This window comes from Chinchilla lanigera, unplaced genomic scaffold (genome assembly GCF_000276665.1).
Source record: "Chinchilla lanigera isolate Chin_1 unplaced genomic scaffold, ChiLan1.0 scaffold00018, whole genome shotgun sequence".
NCBI classification, from domain to species: Eukaryota; Metazoa; Chordata; class Mammalia; order Rodentia; family Chinchillidae; genus Chinchilla; species Chinchilla lanigera.
In genome coordinates, this window is record NW_004955419.1 from 10,874,794 (window position 1) to 10,899,143 (window position 24,350).

Here is a 24,350-nt window from a genome sequence, read left to right on the forward strand (position 1 = left end):
GAAAGAAGGAAGGAAAGAAGGAAAGAAGGAAGGAAGGGAAGAAGGAAGGGAAAGAAGGAAGGTTAAATTTTGTTTTCTGAATGGTCATGGTTTGGTCAATATATTAGGTGTAAGGTTCTTGTGTCAGCACCATGGAGCACTCTCACAGTGCTGAGGATATTTGGCCTATGTGTGTGCAGAATAAATATTTATTGGGGACAGTTAACACCCTTCTGAAAGTCAGCTTCTCCCACTCTCTGGTCACTATAGTCTTTCCTGAACTCACCATCCTTCGGTCCTTAACTTTACTAAACCCTGGATTAAACAAAGTTCATCTAAATTAGGTATACAACATGAAAGCTGTACCTTGTTTAGAGACATGCAAGATAGTGGAATCAAACTTATAAAACTACTTGAAACATAATCCATTGAAATAACCACCATAATCTAAAGTTTATATGTTTATATTTCTTAAAATGACTCCATTAGTTATAAAAGCCCATTTCTCTCATAAGGTTGATCTATTTGATGTAGGTTCATTATCTATGTACAGCAGATGGGGTGTGTGTGAGACAAGAGCCAGAAAACGTACAGTCAGGAAAGGTAATGTGGAGTTGGATGAGCTATCAAGAGCTACATGAATACCAAACTGACAATAACAGCATCTACAATTCATTATGCCCTTATTGTGTACCAAGCACCATGCTGAGACTTTACATAACTACTTGGGTCTTTACAACAACATTTCTAGGTAGTTATTACTGCTCTCATTTTCCATAGAAGAAGCTGCATGTTAATGTAGTTCATTGAAATTCCCACGGGAGTATCTCTACTAAGTATCACTACTGGGATTTGAACCCAGAAAGAAGTGTAACTTACTGTCTTCCATGAGATAGTTTGCTTAGTATTGAGAAAAGAGACCTGGCATTTCCTTTGATAGGTGTTTGCAGAGAATTCTCTGAGGCGGGACTGTGTCCTTCAGGCAAGGGTTTTACAGACTGAGTTGACTTGAAAAAACTAAAAGGACCCAACTGAATCGGGGACAAGGGAAAAATGCAGAACTGAGAAGAGAGACTGTTAAAGCATTTATGAATTATAGAGGAAATATTCTATATCTCTGGTACTCTTGCTATGTTTGGTTTAAATGTGTTGTAAAATATAAGTGGATGAGGACTGAGATCTTTTATAAATGGAGAATTAATGTCACAGATGAGATCATAAAATTTCAGATTCTCCATCAGCAAGCAACAGGTTTTCTTCTTTTAGTAGTACATGTTGGCAGTCCACAATGATTGCATTCCCTGTGGGAGGTTGGCACACATACATAATACAGCTTCCTTCCTTTGCATTCCTCCTCTTCTCCCTGCTCCATCCTTTGGTCCCCTTCCCATGTGAGAAAAACTTACCTACTTGATTCTTATCATCTACCTTTTATTCTGCTTTTACTTATAATTTAGATTTCTCATATAAGAGAATCCATGTGATATTGAAGCTTGTGTCTGATTTATTTGCCTTAACATTATGGCCTCAAGATGTATCCATTTTCTTATAAGTGACTTAAATTTATCTTTATGACAAAGTAGTTGCTATGGTTGATACATTGTGTCAACTTGGAGAGTCTAAAGCTTTGGCTGAGTGACTCAGCAGGGAGCAGAGTGCTTACTCTGTGTACAAAGTAAGAGCCTGTGGAAGAGGAGGGCATGGAGATTATGTGAGTGCTATACGCCCCCTGGGTGGGGGTAGCCTGCTTACAATGTAAGGGAGGAAAAGAGGCTGTTTGCCGCCATTCCTCCCTTTTCCTCTTGTTTTGGCTCTGTTCTGCTGCCATGAACGTTTGCCCTCCGCCATGTGCCACTCTGCCTCAGAGACAGCCAAGTATGGACTGAAACCTCCACAAACTGTAAGCTAAATAAACCTTTCCTTCCTTCATTTTGGAGGTTGGGTATTTTGTCTCTAAAATGAGAGAAAAGTAACCAAGAAAGTAGTATTCTGATATGTGTTCATTTTCTTTGTCTATTCATCTGTCAATGGACATATAGGCTGCTTCTAAGATTTAGTTATCATGAATCATGCTGCTATAACCATGGTATGCATGTGTCACTCTAATTTGATGTATTTAACCCTTCGTGGGAAGATACAGAAAAGGGGAGTAGGTAGGTCAAATGGAAATTTTTGCTTGAGTTTTTCTGAGGAATCTCCATATTGATTTCCATAGTAGTTGTACTAGTTAACATCCTACCAACTTAAAAGTGTTCCTTTTCCCCACAGTCTTGCTAGCATTTGCTATTATTTGATTTCGTGAGGATGGCTGTTCTTTCTGGGGTGAGATTTCCAACAGTGTTGTTTTAATTTACATTTCTTAAATGACTAGTGATGTTGAGCATTTCTTCATGTATTTATTCATCATTTGTACTTCTTCTATGATGATTCTATTAATTTCACTTGCCCATGTTTTTATTTTGGGGAGGTAATTGTTTTAGTTCTTTAATTCTAGATATTAATCCTCTACCTGAAGAATACCTGACAGATGTCTTTCCCTTGAAGTTTTTCTTTTTACTCTGTTGGTTGTTTCTTTTGTTGTGCAGAAGCATTTTAATTTGATATAATCCTATTTGTTAATTCTCTGTACTATTTCCTATGCACATGGGGTTCTTTTCAGAAAATCCTTGCCTACACCTATGTCTTTAAGAGATTTACCTATTTTGTTTTCCAGCAGGTTAAGTGTTTCTATTTTAACACTTAGCTTTTTGATCCATTTTGATTTTAGTTTGACACATGGTGAGACATATGGGTCTAGATTCAATCTTCTGCGTGTTGGAAGCCAGTTTTCTGGCATCAGGGTTAGCCACTGAAAGATTGGAAAAGACAAGAAGGTTAGAATGGTATATATACAAAGAAGACTGTGCAAACTTTTCCTTGTAGGGAACTTGTCAGTCCCACTGAAAGTCAAGGCAAACTTTGCTTCCCAACTTGAAAGAAAGAGGGTGTGAGAGATCTACAGTCTCACATTGCAAAGTTGACACATCTCTGAAGATGTTTTCCAAGCTACAAGTATTGAAAAGGGAAGAAGTGCTCACCTTGTAAAGCTGGATTTTATTATTCTACATATAACCTAACAACATTTAAATTGAGAACTGTAATTAATCTCATCCAACATGTGTTGGCAAATATTTTAGGTCCTTGAAAATGCATCCTACTCATTAAGAAATGAAACCAGGAAGCTTCTAACTGTATTTGTGGGACCTAATAATAAAGAAACTGTCAATGAGTCTTTGGTTGACCAGTATTGCATGTTTATATCTGTTTTCATGAGAAGCCACTTTGAAGATATCAATATGTAATACAACCACCATTGTTAATTCCCTACCACTTTGTTTGTAACTCTGTATTGTGCTTGTGATATGTTGTAAAATGTTGTATGTCTGTTAATGTTTCCCTCCTTTTATCTTTAAAATTAAAAAAAAAGAGAGAGAGATTATCAACAGATTCAAAATGTGGAAGAAAAGATGATGGTGAGAGCATAGGTTGGAGTTGGAAGTGTTACTACACTGTAAAGCCATGCCATAAAATGTTGCTTAATTTTTAGTCCTGAGGCATTTCTGGAAGCCAGCGTGATGGGGTCCTGGCGGGTGTTCTTCCTTCTGTGCAAGGTTCTGCTTTTCACCTGCCCTCACTTTTCATCAGTCCATGGCTTTAGTTGATCTTTTGCTTTCATCCTTCATGTTCAATTTCAATGTCAAAGAAGTGAACATCTAGCCAATATCATTCCTCCCAGGTTTCATGCTATACCAGTACCGTTTTTCCTTTATAGTAAATAATAATAATAATTAATAATAATAATGACAGGACACATTTACATGGTTCTAACTTCACGTTAGAGTCTCTGCTGAGAGGTAGGTGCAATCATATTTTAATTAAACCAGGATACAATCATATATGTACCAATATTTTACACGCCACTGAAAAAGTGCTGCCTATAGTAACCAAAGCGCGCTTATAATCATTAGGTGACTCTTTATGTCAGAGATGTTAAATGTGAAAGCTTGGGTTTCTTTAGATTAAAATAATGATATATTATTATCACCATTTTACAAATGAGGACATTAAATCACAAATAATTAATGAGTTTTCCCAAAGTCTGGACAGTAGCGGGGTTTGATTTGAATCCAGAAGTCTGGCATCAGAATTTATTCTCACATTCACCAGCATGTGCTGTCAAATATAATTACAACCTGTAATTACATACTTGTCTGTGTGGTTCTCTATTCAGTTACTGGCTATCTAAGGAATTCTGCGGTGTTTAAAGGCAAGGACTGTCCCTGCACTGTTCATTGCTTTATCCCCAATACCAGACCCTCACCCAGCATACTCTTTAGCTTGATTGAATGGTTTTGGGGTTTGGAGTTTTTGAGATCGCTTTTACTATGTTGCTCAAAATGACCTCCAATTCCTGGACTCAAGAAGTCCTCTGGCTTCAGCCTCCCAAGTAACATGGGCCATGATGTCTAGACCTAACACATTCTAATATTTAATAATGAATGGCTGAATGAGTCCATGAAAGATAAAATACTGGATTTGGAGACAAATCTATGAGTTTCACTTCTAGTTTTGCATTTTAATCATGATGTGACCTTTGGTGAATCACTTTTTATCTTTATTTGTAATACAAGGGAATGCTAAATTAGATTTTCTCTCGGTTCACTCCAGCTCTGAAATTCTGTATACTAATATCTTCATTGAAAGCCAGCCTTGGCTGACTTTGGGTTTGGAGATTTTAGAATGAAGATGACCAATAATTCCTAAGCTCTTGTGTGGTAGAGATCACAGGCATACACGAGTTTCTACCCTTCATACACAGGTTGTGGTGTACGAGAACATATGCTCTGGATTCAGATGGATGGAGACTCAATTCCCACTCCAGACCTGCACAGCCTTTGTCCACTTTGCTGAATCCTCCTGCAGCTCTGTTTTTCTCAACAGTAAAACAGTAGTAATAACACGAATAGTTCTTGGAGGATCATTATGAGGCTTGAACTAGATTAAGCATATTAAGCACTTAGCACATAAGCCTGATATGTTGAGTTCAAAACACATGAGCTATCATTCCAGCTGCAGCAAGAATATGGACTGAATGAAATAAGTACTGCAGGATCATAGAGATAACACTTATTGTGAACCTTAGTGGTCAAAAAAGGCTTTTTTAGGGGGGAAGGGACTAATGTTGAATTTGAAATGAAAAAAGTGACGGTGATGAAACACTTCGGTCCAGTGATAGCTAGTAGGCATAGATAGTCACTTAAATTAAAATGCAAATTAAAGATAATTAAATAAACTTTACAATTCAGAATCTTCCATCATATCATCGCATTTGAAGTGCTGAGGAGCCACCTGTGGCTAGTGTCTGCCATGCTGCAGAGCATACATCCAGAGCACTTCCTTACTGCAGCAAGTTTAAGCAGACGTGGCCACGGCAGAGAGTGAAAAGGAGAACTGCACTTCATATGCATTTGGTTTCAATCACAATATTTATCTGGTGACGATGGAGTGCTAGACACTATGTTGTGTTGGGGTTCACCAGGAAGCACATACAGACCCACTCTCTGGCTTAACCAGGTTTAGTCTACTGTGGGGTCACCAAGCTCTACCCACAGGATAACTAAAGTCTCTTATAAATAGGGGTTATTGAAATATGGCCATGAAACAAGTGTATTATTTCTCATGGTGTCTCTGGCTGTTGTGTGTACAAGAGGAGAGTCTGATGGTCACAACCTTATGGCTTGCAAAATCTAAACTCTACACCATTTTTATCCCTTTACAAAAAAATCAGCAGCCCCTGTCTAAAGAACTTGTTTAATGTTTTTGCATCCCAAGGGAAGAACTGATTTTGGTTTTCATTTATTCATTTATGTACCTTTTCATTTAATATTCTATAGGTACTTATGCAGAATTTAGCTTAAGCAGATGTAAGACTCAGATTGAATGAACTACATGAAAATCTCTGTAATCATGCATCTCACATGCTAGTATGGGCAAGGGGCAAACCGAGTGCTAAAACATGAGCATGTGTAATAACTGCATGGCACTGTGGCACATGCTTATATCGCAGATACTTACGTGACTGAGGCAAGAGGATCACAAGTTTTAAGCCGGTTTAGGCTGTGTCTCAAAATCAAAGGAATAAGATGTAGTTTAGCGCTAGAGCGCTTGCCTGTCTTGTATGAACACCGGGGTTTGATGCCCAGGACCATATATATTTGTAGTAATAAATAAAGTATATCACATGTGAAAAGAAGATAGTAGTAGGGATGGATTTCTCCCCCTCTGTCTCTTCCCCTGCTCTGTGCATGTGTGTGTCTCTGTGTGTCTGCGTGTGTTTTAAAGCTGTAAGAAGAGAGGGCAGGGGTTGGAATATAAGCAGACTATTCAAGGTAAAGGAACCAAATGGTGAGTGACAAAAGCATCTTTAGGAAAATCTGGAAAGCATAGCCCAGGTAAAAAGAGAAGCTAGTCCAAAGGGTCTGCGAGGAGATTTTACCTTTCATACTGAAGGAGGATTGGAAAAGAATGTGCTGGGCTGAGCTGGGTACCAGGAGGTTATTAAGGGATGGGACCAGAGAGAGGTCAGAAAGCCAGGACCCATGAGTGGTCCTTGTGGAACATCGTAAGAACATTTGCTTGCATCCTGAATGAAATGGGGGGAGAACTCTGAGCAGAGAGGTCACATCGTCTAACTTATGCTTTAACGGTATCACTCTGGCATCCTATTGAGAAAAAATCTGTACAGGATAGAGGTAGAAGAAGGGAGAAGAGCAGGAAACCTAATGTGATGACATAAACCACAGGTGATGGTGTCTAGGAGCGGGGTGTTAGCCGTGAAGGTGAAAAGAAGTGGTCGGAATCCAAATGCTACATTTCATTTGTCGCTTTTGTTTAGTGGGCATCTATTGTATGCTAGGCATTGGGCTCAGTGTTAGAGATAGTGAGCTAAAGAAGCTGTCCTCTGTGCCCCGTGGAGCTTCCAGTAAACTGACTGCATGTCTTGACATCAGGAATGAGGAATTTATTTGCTGTCTCTCTAACAAATGTGTGAGTTCCAGGCCTAACTTCCACACTGTGACTGAAAAACAAAATCCAGGAGAGCATGACACCAAGGACCTAGTGTGAGAGAAGAAGAGAAACATTGGATTAAAGCTATGATACAAGTAAAAGACTGAGAAGAACTCAGCTGACCATTATGCCAGGTAGAGCTGAGAGCCCTCAGGCAGATACAGAGCTTTAGGCCTCAGATTTAAGGAGGCCCTTATTCAAGCCCACATTTGCACAACGCTAAATACTTCCTTAAATTGTAGAGGGAAAAGTATTAACTTTTGGTGATTGCCTCTCTACCTGAAAGGCCTTTAAAAGTCTCCCTCAGTAACAACTTCAGAGGACAAAGAACAACAATTTCCAAGGCCTGGAAGAGCCCTGCAGATCACCTAGTTCAGCCTTGCTCTTAGACCATGATGGGACTGAGGGCCAGACATAGGGTTCACTCAGCAGTTCAGGAAGTGAGCGGCAGAGTGATCAGCGTTGCATGCTGAAGCTTTCTTTCCCCTCCTTTGGAAAGCATCCTAAGCAGTCAAAATATCCTGTCTTTGGGAGACAGCCCCTTCCCAGCTGCAACTTGAGCCCTTTCATTGTGCCTGTCTTTTATAATGTGAGCGGTGGTGCTGGCCTCTGGTAGTGCTGCGTGGAGCTTGTATTGCATACATGTGCACAGGTGCACTTGTTTGTGCAACAGTTTCAGGCCAGAACATCTAGGGTATGGCACGCTCCTCCTAAGATCCGTGAATGTTTTTCTATTGCAAACGTTCAATGAAGCCAAGATGAGCTTAGTCACCAGGGAGGGAGACAAGAGACTCTGGCACCAGCACCCAGGTGCTGGTAATCCTGCTATGTAAAGGTTGGGCTCTGTTGTTTTCCCTCCAGAGAGAAAGTCAGAGCAAGATGGAGAAAGCATCAGCACTGAGGGCAGACACATGGGAATGAAAAGCTTGGCTCTGTCCTTTACTACTGGTGCAGTGTTGAGCAAATCACTTAATTTCCCCAACCTCAATTTCCTGCCCTTTCTAATAAATGAGAGGGACAAGCATTCATCTTTGCTATATTATTGTGATGATTATAATCAGTACAATATAGGCACTACATTATATATCAAGTGCACACATTCAGCAAGTGCAAATTATTGAATCAGGGGCAAAAAGAACCCCCCAGTGTTGTCAGTGCTGAACCCACCATAGATTTAATCATGATGGAGTGGAAAGCATGGGGACAGCTTTCAGAGAAGAGGGCCCTCCTGGAAGCCCTGTAAAATAGCTCTTAGCATAACACTACCCTTCTCTGGTGATACCATCTATAGGAGGACTGCCCATTGCTCCAAATTGTCCTTTTTTCTCTCTTGCAAATGAAGGTAGCTTTTGCTTCCTTTTGTAAGGTTAAGAGGAAAGAGAGAGAGGGAGTTTTGTTATAGTACTGAGTGGTTTCTTAATTAGAAGCATCACTACATGGCTTTGGGTTTCCACCACACACTAAAGGATGGATTTTTGTGACAACACCAGGAGTCTTCCTCAAGTGAAGACACAAGAATTTGAGATGTCATCCACACAAGTTGGAGAGGTCAGGCAGCCTTTCCATGGATGGAGTGAAGAGCCTGCTGCCACCTCTCCATGCCTAAACATGAACAAAACAGTGAAGCTGGACTTAAAAGAGAAAGGTTTATTTCATTTTATGGTTTCCATCCACAGTTAGCTGGCTCTGTTGCAGAAACTTTATGGTGGAAGGGTATGACAGAGTAAAATGGCTCAACTTATGGTGGCCCTGGAAGCAGAGAAAAAGGGAAAGGAAGGGCAAGGACAAGAAGATATCCCTCTGGGTCATTCCCCAAGTGACCTACTTCCTCCAATATGGCCCCACCTCCTTACAGTACATTCAACTATGAACTCAGCAAAGGATTGATTTGTTCATGGTCCAGTCACCTTCCAAACGCTCCACCTCTGAAAACACACACTTGGGGCAGGGGGAGCATTTTCTGATCTAAATCATAACAGAGAACAAAAAACAATAAAGAAAGAAGCTGAAGCGGTGACAAAAATAAAAACAGGGAAAGACAAGAAAAGCCAGTGATGGATGGGGAAGAGAACCGTAAAGCAGAACAGGAGCAGGATGGGCTGGAAGAGCAAAACAACGCATAAGATAAAATCAGGCATGAGATTCACACTGCGCGAACTAGCTAGGGTCAGTGGAGCATGCACGTTGTGTCAAGTGGACTAATACTCCGGATAGAAGGGACTAGAGATGATAACTCTCTAGTTTCTTGAGAGAGGCTAGCTATGATGTGGATCATCTGCCTGCAACTGAAGTTGAGGTCGCTCTGAGGAATGGTCCCTGTAAAACGGAGCATGGATATTGTACGCTCCCACAGGTTCTTGTTTCCCCCACATTCCAGACAGCATAAAGGCAAAGATCCTACCCTTTTCTAATCGCATATGGGTCTCTGAACTTCTTATTTTACAGCATGAAAGACTTAGGAAGACCACAGGTATGACCTCTGGCATTCGAGGTACACTCCTGAAAATTGTTAATCCTTTAGCTTTACTAGTATGAGTGCAATCTTATTTTAAAATCCCAAATAGCTAATGCTTAGAGGGAAAATTTAAAAAAGCACCAGTAAGCCTCTTCTCCAGAGTGAGGTACATTTTGCAATCTGAGTAATTGCGTTGGCTTAATTTATTTTCTATATTTCACTTTGCTGTTTCAGGTTTTGTCCAAGCAGACACCAACTGCATTATTAATCATCATGTGTTCCTACTGGTTTATGCGTGTGTTTTATCTTCACAATGTCTTGTGACTAGAAGAGGACAGAGTTTATGGCCCCATCACTTAGGTTAGAAGGATGGATCTCAGAGAGATGAAGTAGTTTGAGCAAAGCCACTGAGAAACTCACATGGAAACAGAGTTCCTGAGCTCCAGGATTCCATGTCTTTGGCAATCACATCTCATCATCTCACCTGCATCCCCTTAAGCTTCCATGTGGGAGAGAGTGATAGCTATACAAGGTCAACAAGGTGGGTAGTTTGGGTGAGGAATGGTTATGCCGAAACTTTGCATTTTACGTGGTGTGTAGTGGGGGGCTTTGGCTCCAGAGTCAAGGAGTTTTGGGTTTGAATCCAGACACATGGTTTTCTTGCTCTTTGAACTGTGGTCAAGTCATTACAACTTAGGAGTTTTGTTTTCCTCAGCGGTCAATTCTGGACAACATTAGCATCTGCTCGAAGGGTAGTTCATTGGGTTCAAAATGAAAAGCCAGATTAAATACATTATGTTTAAGTGTGCAAAATTCATCAAGAAAAAAGAAAATTTTAGGCATTAAATGTTCCTTCCAATAAGACATCAGTAATACACCTATCCCAGATATCCTTGTTACTGTCTTTGATTGTTTGATCAGTCTTCCATTCTTACATCTGGTGAACTGAGCAACTTCGTTGAAGATAACAGTACGTAATGTAGCAACCATTGTTAATTCCTATCATTTTGCTTTGAGCTCATGTGTCATTGTTGTTGTTTTTGTGCTGTTTTGCTTTTGTCTTCATTGTTGTTTTGTTAGTTTTTCTTCTCTTTGAAATAAAAAAAAACCCTTAAAACACGCATTATGTTTAGTAAGCTCCCTAAGTGTTTCTTGACCTTTTCCTTTTTCCAAGTTATAAGCAGAATAAGAGCCATGACTGGTAAGGAACATTAAAGAACCAGCTCCCTAGTAATAACCATAGCAATAGCAAGTAATATTCATGGAGCTGCTAGTGGGAGTGGAGCATTCTTCATACTGTTCAAGTGAAGGGGCAGGCATGATTAACCTGGAAATGAGAAAGCTGAATTGTGGTCAGAGATGGGAAATTTCACAAAGCTATGAAGTCATTGCTTGATAGCTGCAGAGTTCAAATCCAGTTCTGACTCCAGTTTCTATCTTATCTCCCTTAAACACCCTGTCTCAAATCACATCTCAGGGATTCAGGATTTGGTAATGACTATTTGTGGAAGAGAAGTGGGGCTTTCCAGGGGCTGCCTCTCCACCCTTGCAGAATAAGGGCAGCAAGCCTAAGTGCCCGTGAGTATTTCGCGTCTGCTTCCAATGTTTCTCCTCACTCAAGAAACAAAGGGTCCACCATTTCCAGTTCACCCTGTGAGCTGCCCTTGCCCTCTTCCGTTCCTCTGTTTGGAAACCCTTGCCTTTCTCAGAGGGATAGGCAGGGCAGCCTGGAGCCAGCATCTCGTGGTGTGGAACTTCCTCCCTGGCTGGACTCAAGTCCTGACTCCTGCACTCTTTGCTTCCTGACCTGAGGCAAGCAAGTTACCTAACCCTTTCTGAGCTCTGTCTCTTGATCAGGAAGATGAGGCTCACAATAAAACTTGCTTCCTAGGGTTATTTGGAGAATCATAGAAGCTGTTATAAATGAAGAACTTACCATTCTTTCTGGCAGTTAATGATCTTTTAGTTCCCTGTTATTATTTTACCCTCCCTCTTTCCTGGTGATTTCCCTAAGCTGGGGGCCAAGTTCCATCCTCCAACCTTTGATTGCATGGCTCTTTGCACACACTTCTCTGAGCTCACATCGCACCTTGTGGTAGTGATGTAATTTTCTTCTAGTCCTTCTACTGGAGTGCCAGCTACCTGAAGGCAGAAAATCACATGGACTCATCTCTGAGCCTTCGTCTCCCCCACACTAGCTGCAGAAGAACTGCTAAGGAAAATTGCAATTGTAACTGGAAAAGTAAAGTCTTAATTTGGACCAGAATTGAGACAAGTCCTTGTGCAGAGAAGAAATGGAGCCTTGACTGCTAGGCCAGGGAATATGAACTCTACTCTGAATGTAACTTTGTTATGTGTCTCTGCTTCCCATGTCCCTATTTTCCAAAATCCTAAGCTTCTCACACCTACTCCACTCCCCCAATCACTAGAGAGAGACAAGACCAAAGAATATTAGGGAATAATTGGAACTAGAATTGAATAAGGTTTTAAAGGGGTCTCTGAGCACACCCTACTCACTTTACAGAGAGGAAGACCAAGGCAGAGAAAGGTAAAATGATTTGTAAAGGAATCAGTGCTATGAAATGTAATCCTGGATGACATTGGTTACAGTGAAAACTGCACCAATAATTTCATCCCTTTATTAAATAATCATTTCCCACTTTGTTTTCCCTTGCTTCTTTTTCCCTGTTAACCTTTGACCTCTGTTCCATTGCCCTCATCTCTCCTTGCCCAGGATCTGCTTCTGCTTGATTGTCAAATCAAGGCAGCCCTGCTGCAAGAAGCTTCATCGGGTCTGTAGGACTCAAATTACCCTGCTATTACTAGGACACCCACTAAGTGCGGGAGAATTTAGAACAAGAAAGGTACAAATGAGGGAGAGGATTTGATAAGGTTGGAAAGGACGGCTGGAGTCTATGATGAAGGGCTTTGAATACAAGGCCAGGAAATCTGGACTCTACTCCGAAAGTAACTGAAAACCACTGAGAGTTTTGGGAGCACACCATGAAAGCAATGGTTATTTGCAAAAGGTAACTGGCCAAAGGTCTGATTCCTTGGGGAAACTCCAAAAAGGAAATCATTTGTGCGAATAGTGTGAGAGTAGTAGACATGCACAATATCAAGGGCCAGAAACAGATGATGCCAAGAAGGCATGGGAAGGAACGGTCATGATTAACGCAGAAAAGGTAGACTCAGTGGGATTCAAATGCTGAAGGTCAAAGCTAGGGCCCATGAGGAATTTTTCTAAAGTTTCCAGTTTAAAAGGACAGTAGGACCAGTATTTATACAGATAGACATAAAGGTTTAAAGTATAGCAGAGGTGTTTGTCATAATAAGGGTGCATAACTTTATGCATCCTGATTGCAAAGTTACTGCAGCGCTTTATGGGCAGCTACCTGCAGTTTTTGCTCCTTTATCACACTTTGAGGGGCGGCACTGAGCTTTTCTTGTAAGAGTGAAAGACACAAAGTCTAATCACACAAGCCAACTTTATTTTTTTTTATTTTAAAGAGAGTAGTAAATGAGAAACAAACAACCAAAAAAATAGAACAGTAGCAGCATACCAGTATCACGAATATAAACAAATCAGAGCAAGAACATTCAAAGTGATAAGGGTCTAAAGACAAAATAATATGAATCAACAGTGGTTGTTACATTACATATCGCTATTCTCAACTACATTGCTCAGATTACCAGATGTAAGAATGAAAGATTGCTCAAGCCATTAAAGAGAATAAGAAAATAATTCTTTGGTAAAACATTAGAGATAATACAGAGTACCACTAGACAAGATGGTAGGAGTTCACCGTTGTAATTCCAGTACATACTGTTACCTTCAAATCAGTTGCTCAGACGACCAGACACAAGCATGCAAAGTCAATCAGAACATAAAAAATTGAAAGCATTAGCTGTTCATTTCAATACACCATCAGATATCAGCAATACAGTCATCGCAGCTATTCATATATATTTATATTTTGCCTTCCTTCTTTTTTTTTTCTTCTTTCCCTTATCCCAGTCGTTCCTTCCTTTGAGCAATTTCTTTCCCTTTTCTCTCCTCTGTTGTACATTTTGAGTTTTACCTAGTCTTTCAGGTTCCTACACCAAGGAGACAATATAATGTTTACACATGTGGGTCCAATTTATTTCACTTATAAGTATGGTCTCTAGTTGCATCCATTTACCTACAAAAGCCTTGAATTTATCCGTTTTAATAGCTGAGTAATACTCCATTGCATGAAGATACCACATCTTTTTTATCCATTCCTCAGTGGATGGGCATCTGTGTTGTTTCCAAGATTTAGCTATGGAAAATTGTCACAAGCCAAATTTAAATCCTGGCTCACATCATGTATTCCACCATTGCAATGGGTAAAATAGCTCTTGTACTGAGCCTGAAGACAAAAGGTAGGAAAGAAATTTCTCTTTTCTCACAGTCAGCCATGGTAAAGATGTGAATGAGTATTAGTACTGCTACTGGAGACCAGTACATTTTCCTTCAGCAACCCCTGGTCTCCCAGCCCCATATCCTGTTTTTATAATCTCTAAACATCTGTCCTCCTAGAAATCCATCAGAAACAGAAAGACCTGGACTTGGATTTTCACTCCTTTGTGCAACTTTGCTCCAACTTTCAGTCTCATATTACTTTTTTTTTCCAGTACTGGGAATCAAACTCACTACCTTGCACTTGCCAGGCAGACACTGTGCCACTGAACTAAATCCCCAGCAGTCTCATATTACTTAAAGAAGGTCAATAACATCTTCCTTCCAGTGTTGTCGTAGATGCCAGAAATCTTTGCATATGGTCAACATGAAGTAGATGCTCAGTTAGCAATGGTTATGGTGCTCCCCTTTGGCTTCTATCTGCTGCTAGAAAATCAACCCAACCACCCATAGATATTATTAACTCAAGACAATTCCTACATAAAATGTATGCTTTCGAGTGAGAAATTGTGAGTAACAGGGCTTAACCTTTAGTTTTAGTGGAATTTTAAAAGCAGCAGGATGATCATTTAAATGCAGGTAGATTGAAGCTTCCTACTTTTCCTTGACCTCAGTGTCTGACACAACATAATTGTCTTGCTATTGTTCTTGTGGTACTGTTTATCAATGTGGTGTGCATAGTGGTATAAAACAGCATGAGCTTTGAAGACGTGACTGTGACTTTGAGCTAGTGATGGGCTGTCTGCCCTTCAGCTCTTTTATGTTATGAAAGCATCAGTCCCTTCCTCCTGGCTCTATCATGAGTGTAACATGTGATAATATATGTCAAATATCTTCCTCCACTTCTAGAAAACACAGGCTCTGCCTATCCCCTATGTGTCTGGCCTTGAGGTGGGCTTCAGGGACATGAGTTCTAGCGGCCTATGTTCGCCCATTCACATTTAGACCAGAACAGGGAAGGATGATAGGCACATGGTTCTGAAGACCCAGAGAAATGCCTTTCCAAGCTACAGGGACAAGAAGAGTAAATAGGAAATGAACAGCAGGCAGCAGCCCTGGCCTGTGATGATAAGTGATGACTGAGTTAGAAGAAAGTGCAAATGGAATCCTAAGAGGATGACAGGGTGGGAAGTGCAGAGCCACATAGGAGGCTGTGCGTGTATCCAGCTCTTTCAAGGACAGGCTGTGAGAATCTCTGAGCTCTGGGAGCAGGGGAGCAGCAGCCTCTTACCTGTGCCTTGTTGTAACTGTACCCGCTTCAGCAGGGGGTGCCAAGAACAAAGACAGCAGATGTTGTTGTTCTGAAAATCTGAAAGAGTCTTAGGGATGATCCCATTTGAGCTGCTCCAAATTTACAGATAAAGAACTGCACTGCCTTTGATGTGGCAAGGGGCGCACCTTAGATTTGAGACCATCCTTCATCCTAAGCACCTTTTCTTCCCCCTAAACCAAGATGCTGGACTGTCCTTTTTGATCAAGGAACAATAAGAAGACCTCAAATAGCTATTTTATTTTCAGCAACAGGAAATGTGCCAAAAGCCATGCTGAGGACTTTCCAAATATGCCTTTTGAACTTCCAGCAGATACATGACATCAGCCTCCTTACAGATGGGAAAGAGGCCCAGGAAAATGGGAAGCAACTTAATCAATTTCATATAGACTCCAAGTGGCAGATTTAGGATTTGAATCCAGAATAAGATGATTCCAAAGCCGAGAGTGTGAACCATTTCATCAGCTGACTGGCCTTATGTAATTGTCCCACTTTTAGAATGTTGGAAAAAGCACCATAGTAGATAAACTCAAACTGCTAGCGATCAAGGGGCCCAGTTTTTCTTTTTTTATTTGGGGCTTAATGGACAGACAATACCTGTAATGTAAAATGAGAACTCAATAAACCAACCTAGGGTAAATATTTTAAAAGCAGTGCAGCTCATCTATAGCTAATGATACAGGATTCTAGTAACCAAGATAATGGAAACTAACTTAACTGAATTCCTTTATGGGAACCACTTTAATAATGAGATTAAACTTTTTTACAATCTGCATTATTAACCCCATACAAATGTATGTTTTAATATGCTTAATGATGTTACAAGTTCACTTTACTTTTTTCACAGTTCCTGCTTGGAAATGTAATATTCTCATTATAGGAAACTCAAAATGTCAGAGGACTTTACAAAGGGCAAAGCTTTGCTACAAAAGGCTTCAAGATGCCCTAAAGGTCTGATACCACCCATGTATCAGAAAGAACACTGGGACTGGTAGCCAAGAGCCTTGAGTTCTAATCCCACAGGCCCAGAGGCTGCTCCAGAGATTTGGACAAATCCATTTACTCTCTGAGCTTTATTTCCACCTTCTAAAAAAATGAGCTCAAAAAAAATCTGAACTAGGGGATCTTTAAGGGCTTTTCCCGCTCTGCAGTGAAATAGAATTCTAGTTTAGACACCCATCAGCACTTATGTCTACAGTCTCTGTTTCCTTGGCAAACACCCATCACAGTTGGAATTTTCTTCTAGCCCTCAGCAGAGTCATCATTATTCTAAATGAACCCAAACTCAGTTCTGGACATTTATAATGTATGTTTGTATTCACTAATTCATCCATCCACCCATGTACCCAACAAATGACTTGCGTACTGTCTATCAGGCACAACACTACTTATTGGGCTATATGGTGATTAAGGAAAAGTTTCTGCAGTCAGAAACTTCCCAGTCTAGCAGGGAAGGCAGGCAAATAGAAAAATTATTTCCCTATCTTATTGTAGGCATTACTGTTATGAAATATGCTCCTTTCCTTAATTAGCAATTATTTATTGAATGGCTACTATGAGCCAGGCAGTGCAGCAGGTGTTGCAATGAAATGATAAAAAAAAAAAAAAAAAAAAAAAAAAGATTGGTATTGCACCTTCTATTAAAGACCGTTCATGGCAGAGGTGGGAGTGAGGGAGCATGGGCATTCATAATTAGCATGTAACACATGTCCCGGGAAACTGTTCTTTGACAGTCTGGGTGCCATGAAGACGCAGAGCAGAGTTGGAGAAAGGCTTTACTCAGGGAAGGGGTTAATAACCCTCAGTGCTGGCTTTTAGGGCTTTGCATCTTACAAGAAGGAAAAGCTTCTTTGCAAATAGGGAGAGTGAGCTGAGTCAGCAAAACAGGAAACAGGAGTCAGTAAAGCCAAGAGCCGTGGTAGTGATGGAGATCTTGCCACAGACACGCAGCACCCTACTCAGAGTGATCACCCCTGAAGCTAAAACTCTGTCCGGAGATCAAAGTGCAGGGATTTGGGGAGGCAACGCAAACAGCTGCTTCTCAGTGCTCAGGACTGATGGACTCCCCCTCCACATTAAGGTGCAGAGAATAGGAAGTTACTCATGTCCCTAGAATTAATACGTCAGCATAGACGCAAACCAGGGGCTGTCTTGGAATAAAAGGAAAAAGGCAAACAACTGATTCATCGACTGTCAAGTCATTGTCTCACTGAACCATGAGTTTTACTTTTCACTATTCCATTAGCTTTGTGAGATACATCACTGTGACTCCCATTCCGTGGATGAGAAAACTGAGGTCAAAGAGCAAAAGCAGCTTTTCCAAGGCCACAGAGCTAGAGAGAGTAAACATGAAGGTTGAAGTACATATAGTCTGTCTGCCTCCTCTAGCACTTGAGAGAGTTTCCCTTGTAGACTTCCTGTTCTCCAGGCAGACTTATGGGGGACCCTCAGGTGGCTGCTTGTCCTTCAAAAATATGTATTTGTTGTATAATGAATGACAGTAATTAATGATCCATTCTGAGTCAAGGAAAACTTGTTTAGTAAGCACACAGGGAAGAAAGAGAAAAATGTAGCAGCGCTTTTTTCTGAATAGATTTCCTGCTGTCACCGATATTTCAAAAAAGAGCGTGGAGAGATTGGCCTGCGGGCTTTGCTGCACCATCACTGACAGACAGGGGAACAGGTGCCTCAGCCTCTGCCCTTTCCAGGAGGAAGATGCAGCATCCTCTTTGCCCACCCCTGCCCGGCTTCCTGTCCCTTTGCCAGGTGTAACCGTTACCTCTCCCATTATGAATCATGAGGTCTGTGGCTTTTGGCAGATCATAAATCAGTCCTAGGAGTCTAGAGGACAAATCCCAGGACTTTTAATCTTTAATATTAGACGTGTTTAAAGTGGTGAATATTTCATGAAGGAGCTGTTGCATTTTAACACATCATTAGTGACCCACCATCCCCCCTTGGTAAGTTACTCCTTTCCAAATTCAAGGTGTTTGGCTTTATCCCTCCCTTTCCCTTACCTCTGGCCACAGTCAGTCCTTTGAGTCACATGTACTCATAGCACTGTCCCTCAGTGGAAGACCCGAGGCATACTGGGGAGGGGATACAGAGAGCATCAGGCCTGGGAGGAGCCCCCTCACAGCTTACCAACTACCCAGGGAAGAGAAAAGAGAGCTCTGTATTCTGTCTCCCCTGTCTTGCAATAATTTTGTTGTGAATATTTCAGATACTATCTCTGATTCATGTTTCACTCCGTATTCTGTCTTACTACCTTTTCAGTTCAGCCAGTATTTATGAGACCCAAGGTATCTGTCAAATACTTGCTAAGGACTAGGGGCATAAAGATGAAGCAGCATTGGTGTATATAAAACACACTACGGTTTTTAAACTCTCAGAATACTTCATTCAAGGTCAAATGAATAATGTGCATAGTTCATCAGCAAAAGCAGTAAGTTTATGTGGTGAATCCAAACATTTGGAAATCAGGAGTTGTGCATGACAGTTGTAGAATCTGGACACCATAGTATCTTGTTCACTGTTTTGTTTGGGTTGCACAGGGTGGAGGGAATCCTGATTCAAATGACACATAGCTGCAAATAGCCTGAGCTTGGTAGCACCTGGATTCACAATCTCAGCATCCTCTTCAATGAAATGAAGATGACAAGAGACTTTTTCCAAAGATAGCATATAATAAATTTACCTGGGAATCTGACTTAGCATAATGATTCTCTTCAGTGTCCTTAATTCTGAAATGTGACATCTGTTTACCCTCTTTTTATTGTTTTTAATGAGATTCTAAAAGAAAACTTTAAGGAAAAGTAAAAACAAAAATTGAAAAGTCCTTCAATCTCCTACATTTTATAGGCATGATTTGCAATCTTTCGGGGCAGGCAAATCGGAATCAATGTAGAACTATGGTATGGAAGGAAGGGTCGTGTGTGTGTGTGTGTGTGTGTGTGTGTGTGTGTGTGTGTGTATCACCAGAAGATATGAAAGAAGGCAACCCCGTGGCAATGACCTGGAAAGTTATCAAAGCCATGACAGATCGTCATTCATTCACCTCACGTTGTGGAGCAGTGATTCTTCTCTAGGCAGCAGGCTAAGGCAGAGAAGTTCCTAGCAGCTTTCTCAAGATGTGTTCCAAAGCATGCTAATCCTGAGAGTTGTTGCACCAGCAAATCCCCAATGTAAAATAAGTTTGAGGAAAATCATATGTATTACCGTCATGAAGAATCACACTCTACTGGCTTTGAAGAAACGTACATTTTTCCTAAATGTATTTTTTTTATAGAACCTGCTTTTGATAAAGCATCTGTGAATATTTCAAAAATACACTTTTGGTGGGTAAAAACAATAACTAATTTTATCAAAAATTTACCTAAGAAATGCACAGTAAAATGGAAATGATTAATAGGCAGGGAGCAGATCAGAGAGCTTCTGAAAATCCTTCCGGGATACTGATCTTTTTAAATTATTCTGGGAAATGGGACCTACACTGGATGGCTGGAGTGAACTTGGATATTCTTAAGGGACTATGGAGTGCTAAAAAGCATTCACACAACCAGAAAATGGCCCAGCCAGTTGGGGAGGGGAGGAGGATGAGTTAATCATGAATAAATAATGAATGTAAGAAAGGAAAGGGATTGGAAAAGAACGAGAGGGCATAGGAAGACAACTTCAAAATGTTTTCAAAAAAGTAAGGCAAAATACAACTAGGAAATTGTAGGCAAGAACAATTTTTCCAAAAGGGGGAAACAAGTTTTTTGGAAGAGGCATTTGACTTAATTTTTATGAATGAGTATGACTTGCTCACTTCAGTGGTTAGAATATCTGATTACAAGGTCTAGGTAAATACTGATGATCATAATTGTATATTTGAAAATAGGCCCCCATGTGTAGCCCCCTGGTCCTCTTTTGTTTGTCTCGTTGAGCTAAGAGTTCCTTCCACCACTGGACTCCTCCTTTGGTCTCTGTGTCTTTAGTGCTAAGCTGAAAATTTGGCAGAGTGTGGCCAGGTCTTGTTAAATGATCAAGTGAGTGAATGAACAGATGCATGAACGCATGGATATACTCTTATTAAGTGCAGTGGTCAACGGACCCTAACTTCCTTTTTCATGTGTCTTTTCTAAACCTAGGCAGCTCATTTTGTTTTCCAGGAAAAGAGGAGACATAGAGAAGCCTATTTCAGGGAGCAGTGTTTCACAAGATTCCTTTCTTTTCTGCTTCCAGGAGAATGTAGCTGTCATGAAGGCTATGCACCTGACCCTGTTCACAGACACCTATGTGTGCGCAATGACTGGGGACAGAGTGAAGGGTGAGTGGTGTAGGACCTGGGGCTGGGACAGTGGAGGACCCATTCCTACCTCCTTTGTTGCGTTATCAGATGCCCAAAACTGATCCACAAATAGGATCCTCTGCCACAGTTGTGCAAATCTCAATAAAAGGGAATTCTTTTGTCCCACTGAATCAGGTTTTTGTATTAAAGGCACAAAATTGATGAACTCCTAGGTAACAAGAGCTATCATTTAAGTCATCCACCCAGATGAGAAGTAATCACCAGGAATTATAGCTCAGCAGCACAGTACCTGCCTGGCAAGCATGAGGTCATGAGTTTGATTCCTGGTTCAAAAAAGAAAAAACAGATGGGAAGTAATCAGTGACTTCTTCCTTAAGTGAACTGAAGATGGCCCAGCTGGTGGGGGAGGGGAAGAGATGTTTTGATGTTTTGAGGGCTAAAGGCAGAAATGGACAACTGAACTTTATAAAAGTTCTGCATCCTTCTATTAAATGGAGACATTCTTTTGCAGTGTACAGTCTTTCCCAATAATGACTTCTGTGGAATTTGTTTACCTCGTGCAGTGTCTGTATGTGAATTCCACTTGCTTCTGACTAATGTCATCTTCACTCCCCTCTTCTTTCCCTCCTGTTCTTTTCACAGACCTTGGCCTTATACCACACTCGAGAGAGGCTATGATCTGGTGACAGGAGAGCAAGCCCCTGAAAAGATTCTCAGGTGAGTTTACAGTCATTTGGGGGAATTGCTGGGGACTGGGGAAAGGTCTGATGGGAAGGTGATGTCAGGCATCATTAAGCTGTAGATCCTGTACACTTGGAGCTGCACGGAGTATGGGAGAACTTTCCTTGGTACTGAAGCACCATTGCATCCCAGGATGCTATGGGGATCGAATGCCTATTTGTCTGGCATCTAGACTTAGACTAAGGTATTTAAACTGGAGGAGACTTTGCTGATTATCTCTCCAAGTGGTTTAAAAATATTCTGTAGCCATAGAACCTTTTCCTGCTACTTCCATGGAATCTTATATACGACTTCAATACTAGTAGCTAAAGACATGCAGAAAATTAAGTGGTGGAGCTGAGCGTCAGATCTTGCTTTGAAGTGGTTTGGAGTCTATGCTCTTAACCTTTGTGCTAGGCTGCTTCTGTGGACTTGGCAGTCCCTTATGATACTCCTGCTGGATATCATGACTGTGGGCAAGAATTCCCTGTCTTCAGAGTCCACTGTTTACTCAAGAAAATAAAAGTAGCTATACAAAGTAATTTAAGGGCTAGATGTTGAAGAAATTTTAAAAATGACCATCAAACTTTACACCTTGGAGAGTATGATAAACTTGCTTGGGTGGAGAAGTGAGGAAATATCCTATAAGGGATGGGATAAGGGGCCCCTTTATTCTTTTGCTCTCTGCTTCCCAGGGAGGTCCCCAATGGAAACTCTTACATTGCAGGTCTACTTTCAGCTTGGGCCAAGGCCTCTGGCTTCCTGTCAGCAAAAGCTTTGTGGTGCCACCCGTGGAGCTGTCCATCAACCCTCTGGCCAGCTGCAAGACAGATGTGCTCGTCACAGAAGACCCTGCAGATGTCAGGTAGGGAAGTCATCCCCAGGATGCTGTACCAAGAACTTCTTGGAGCCCTGGAAGTCTTTCTGTTTTGGGATCAGAAGAATCCTTCTGCAAAAGTGATCTCTATTGCTGATGGAAGCAGCAGCCTATTTGATATGCAGAATACTATCAAGTACACCATCCTTCTAAACTCTTAAAAGTGACCTTCACTACTCTGCCTCAGTCCATTACATTTCAAGGTCCTTGCTCTCTTTTGGGTTTTATAAAATATAAAAATTTCTACCATATTATCTGGCTCTTTATGAGTTTTTAATGAGTTTACCATATATAATTCCTTGACAGTATACTGGGGAACAATGCAAAAGAAAAATTTGGAAAATGGGATGGTTTTATTGTGACTTTGGCACAAAAGGTGAACTTTAGCCAATCCATGATTCAAGTGTGCAGGTCAAATCTCTTTGTTCTTTACTCTTTCTTGCTACATGTCTTGGTTTCATTACAGACTTACTTTACTCTGTTCTAATTAGTTGCTTACATATGACTCTGTCCCACCATGTGGTGCACTTCTCAAGGTCAAGGACATAACTTATTTAGCTTTTTAATCCCCATTTCCTAGTATATATTGGACATCTACTGAATGTTTATTGATTTAATTAAGTCAGGGGTCTTAGATCCGATTTTGGAGCTTTCTAGTGAGGGTTGTTGCCACTTGCTATTTGATTAAAGGAAATACTCTAGAAATTTTAATGTCACAGAAAGTAGACTAGTTAGTTTTACATCTAAAACTGTCATACATACAGCTTACTGGCTTCAGAACTAAATTAAAACATGGATCCCAGCCAACTACCAATGACTATTATGGTACCACTTCACACCTGTCTGTGGGCCACTCCAAATCAAGGTAGTGTCAGTATGTCCATGATATCATGGTAGAAAGGTCCTAAATCCATTTGTCTTACTTTTCCATATATTTATTCTCACTTTTAACTTAGAAGAATGAAACTAACATGCTTTTTCAGGTTATTAATGTTTCCCCAAAGCAGTTGTTTATAAAAGAATAGATTAACAGTGATAATATTTAGAAACTGAAGCATTAATGATTAAGAACAGGGGACTAAAGTAGTGTACACATGCAAAACTCACCTCATAGAAGAACAGAACTAAGGTAAAACTTAGTAAAGCATGTGTTAAAGTCGCTCCATGTTTCATATCTTAAAATTGAATCAAGGAACGTCTATCTGGTTGAAGGACCATTCTCAAAGAAACCTAATGACCTTGTCTGAAAAGAACAGGAGAAAAGGTCAGCTTTCTGCAGAGTTCTTTATTGTTGACACTGCACTCATGATCTCAGTGAGGATACAGAAGAGACAGCTGTCAGACCAACTAATGGTCACATATTCTAGAGCTGCAATGGGCTGGGTGAAAATGCCACCTCTATCGTGTGTGATCAATACAATCTTAGCCAAGCTCAACTCTCTGAGTTTCCACTTCTTTGTAAAATGAGGATAATAACAGTGTCTTTTCACCAGCTACATTAATAATACCTCATATCTGTTAATCATACCCGAAGTGCGAATACGTTACTATCTTATTACATCCTTTTGTCAGCCCCAGGAGGAGATGTTTTTTCATTTTACAGATCAAAGGTAAATAAATAAAAAATATTACACAAGAAACAAACAAACTTGAGGCACAGGTGACACTTTGATTGGTAAGTGAGGAAGTAAGCCACACTTCACAGCCTGCTCTGCAAGGGTGAATAAAATACTGCTGTCATCTCCATCTGAAAGGATCTGTGCTAAATTGATTGAGTTTTCCAAGCTGCACTAATAAACCTTGTTTGACATGACATTGCCCAGGCAAGCATGTCATGGGTGTTTAAAGAATTAATAAGTTCTATTCAGGTGATATGTTACAAATTAATAAATAATAGATCATAATTATAGATAGCCAATAGCAGAGCCATGGAATCACAACACGGAGATTAGCAGAAAGTCCATGTGGAAAATCACAGGCACAGGGAAACCGAGACGAGCATAGTAGCAAGATTGGCAAGGAAGCTGCAAAGGTGTAGTGCAGGTTGATTCTTTGATTTTAAGTCTCTAATAAATTCTCAGGAAGTTAGAGCCCCTCCCACTCCCAAAAGCAGAACATTGTCAAATATTTGGACTGTGACCCACACCAATAGCTAAATGTAAAACAACTAATCATAGCAAATGTTCGCAAGCCTATGGAGCAACT

The 24,350-nt window shown here is 40.7% G+C and overlaps 1 protein-coding gene across 2 annotated transcripts in view; it reads left to right on the forward strand.

The window, feature by feature from the left end:
- The window catches only part of Astn2 (astrotactin 2), a 901,354-nt gene that overhangs the window by 388,594 nt on the left and 488,410 nt on the right, over positions 1-24,350 (forward strand). The window contains exons 8-10 of one of the 2 annotated variants that reach the window (XM_005382610.2): positions 20,482-20,566; positions 21,191-21,265; positions 22,008-22,133. In XM_005382610.2, coding sequence (XP_005382667.1) covers positions 20,482-20,566; positions 21,191-21,265; positions 22,008-22,133 — 286 coding nt within the window. Of the gene's footprint in view, positions 1-20,481; positions 20,567-21,190; positions 21,266-21,995; positions 22,134-24,350 lie in introns of both variants that reach the window. The other variant, XM_013513260.1, reaches the window with a different exon arrangement.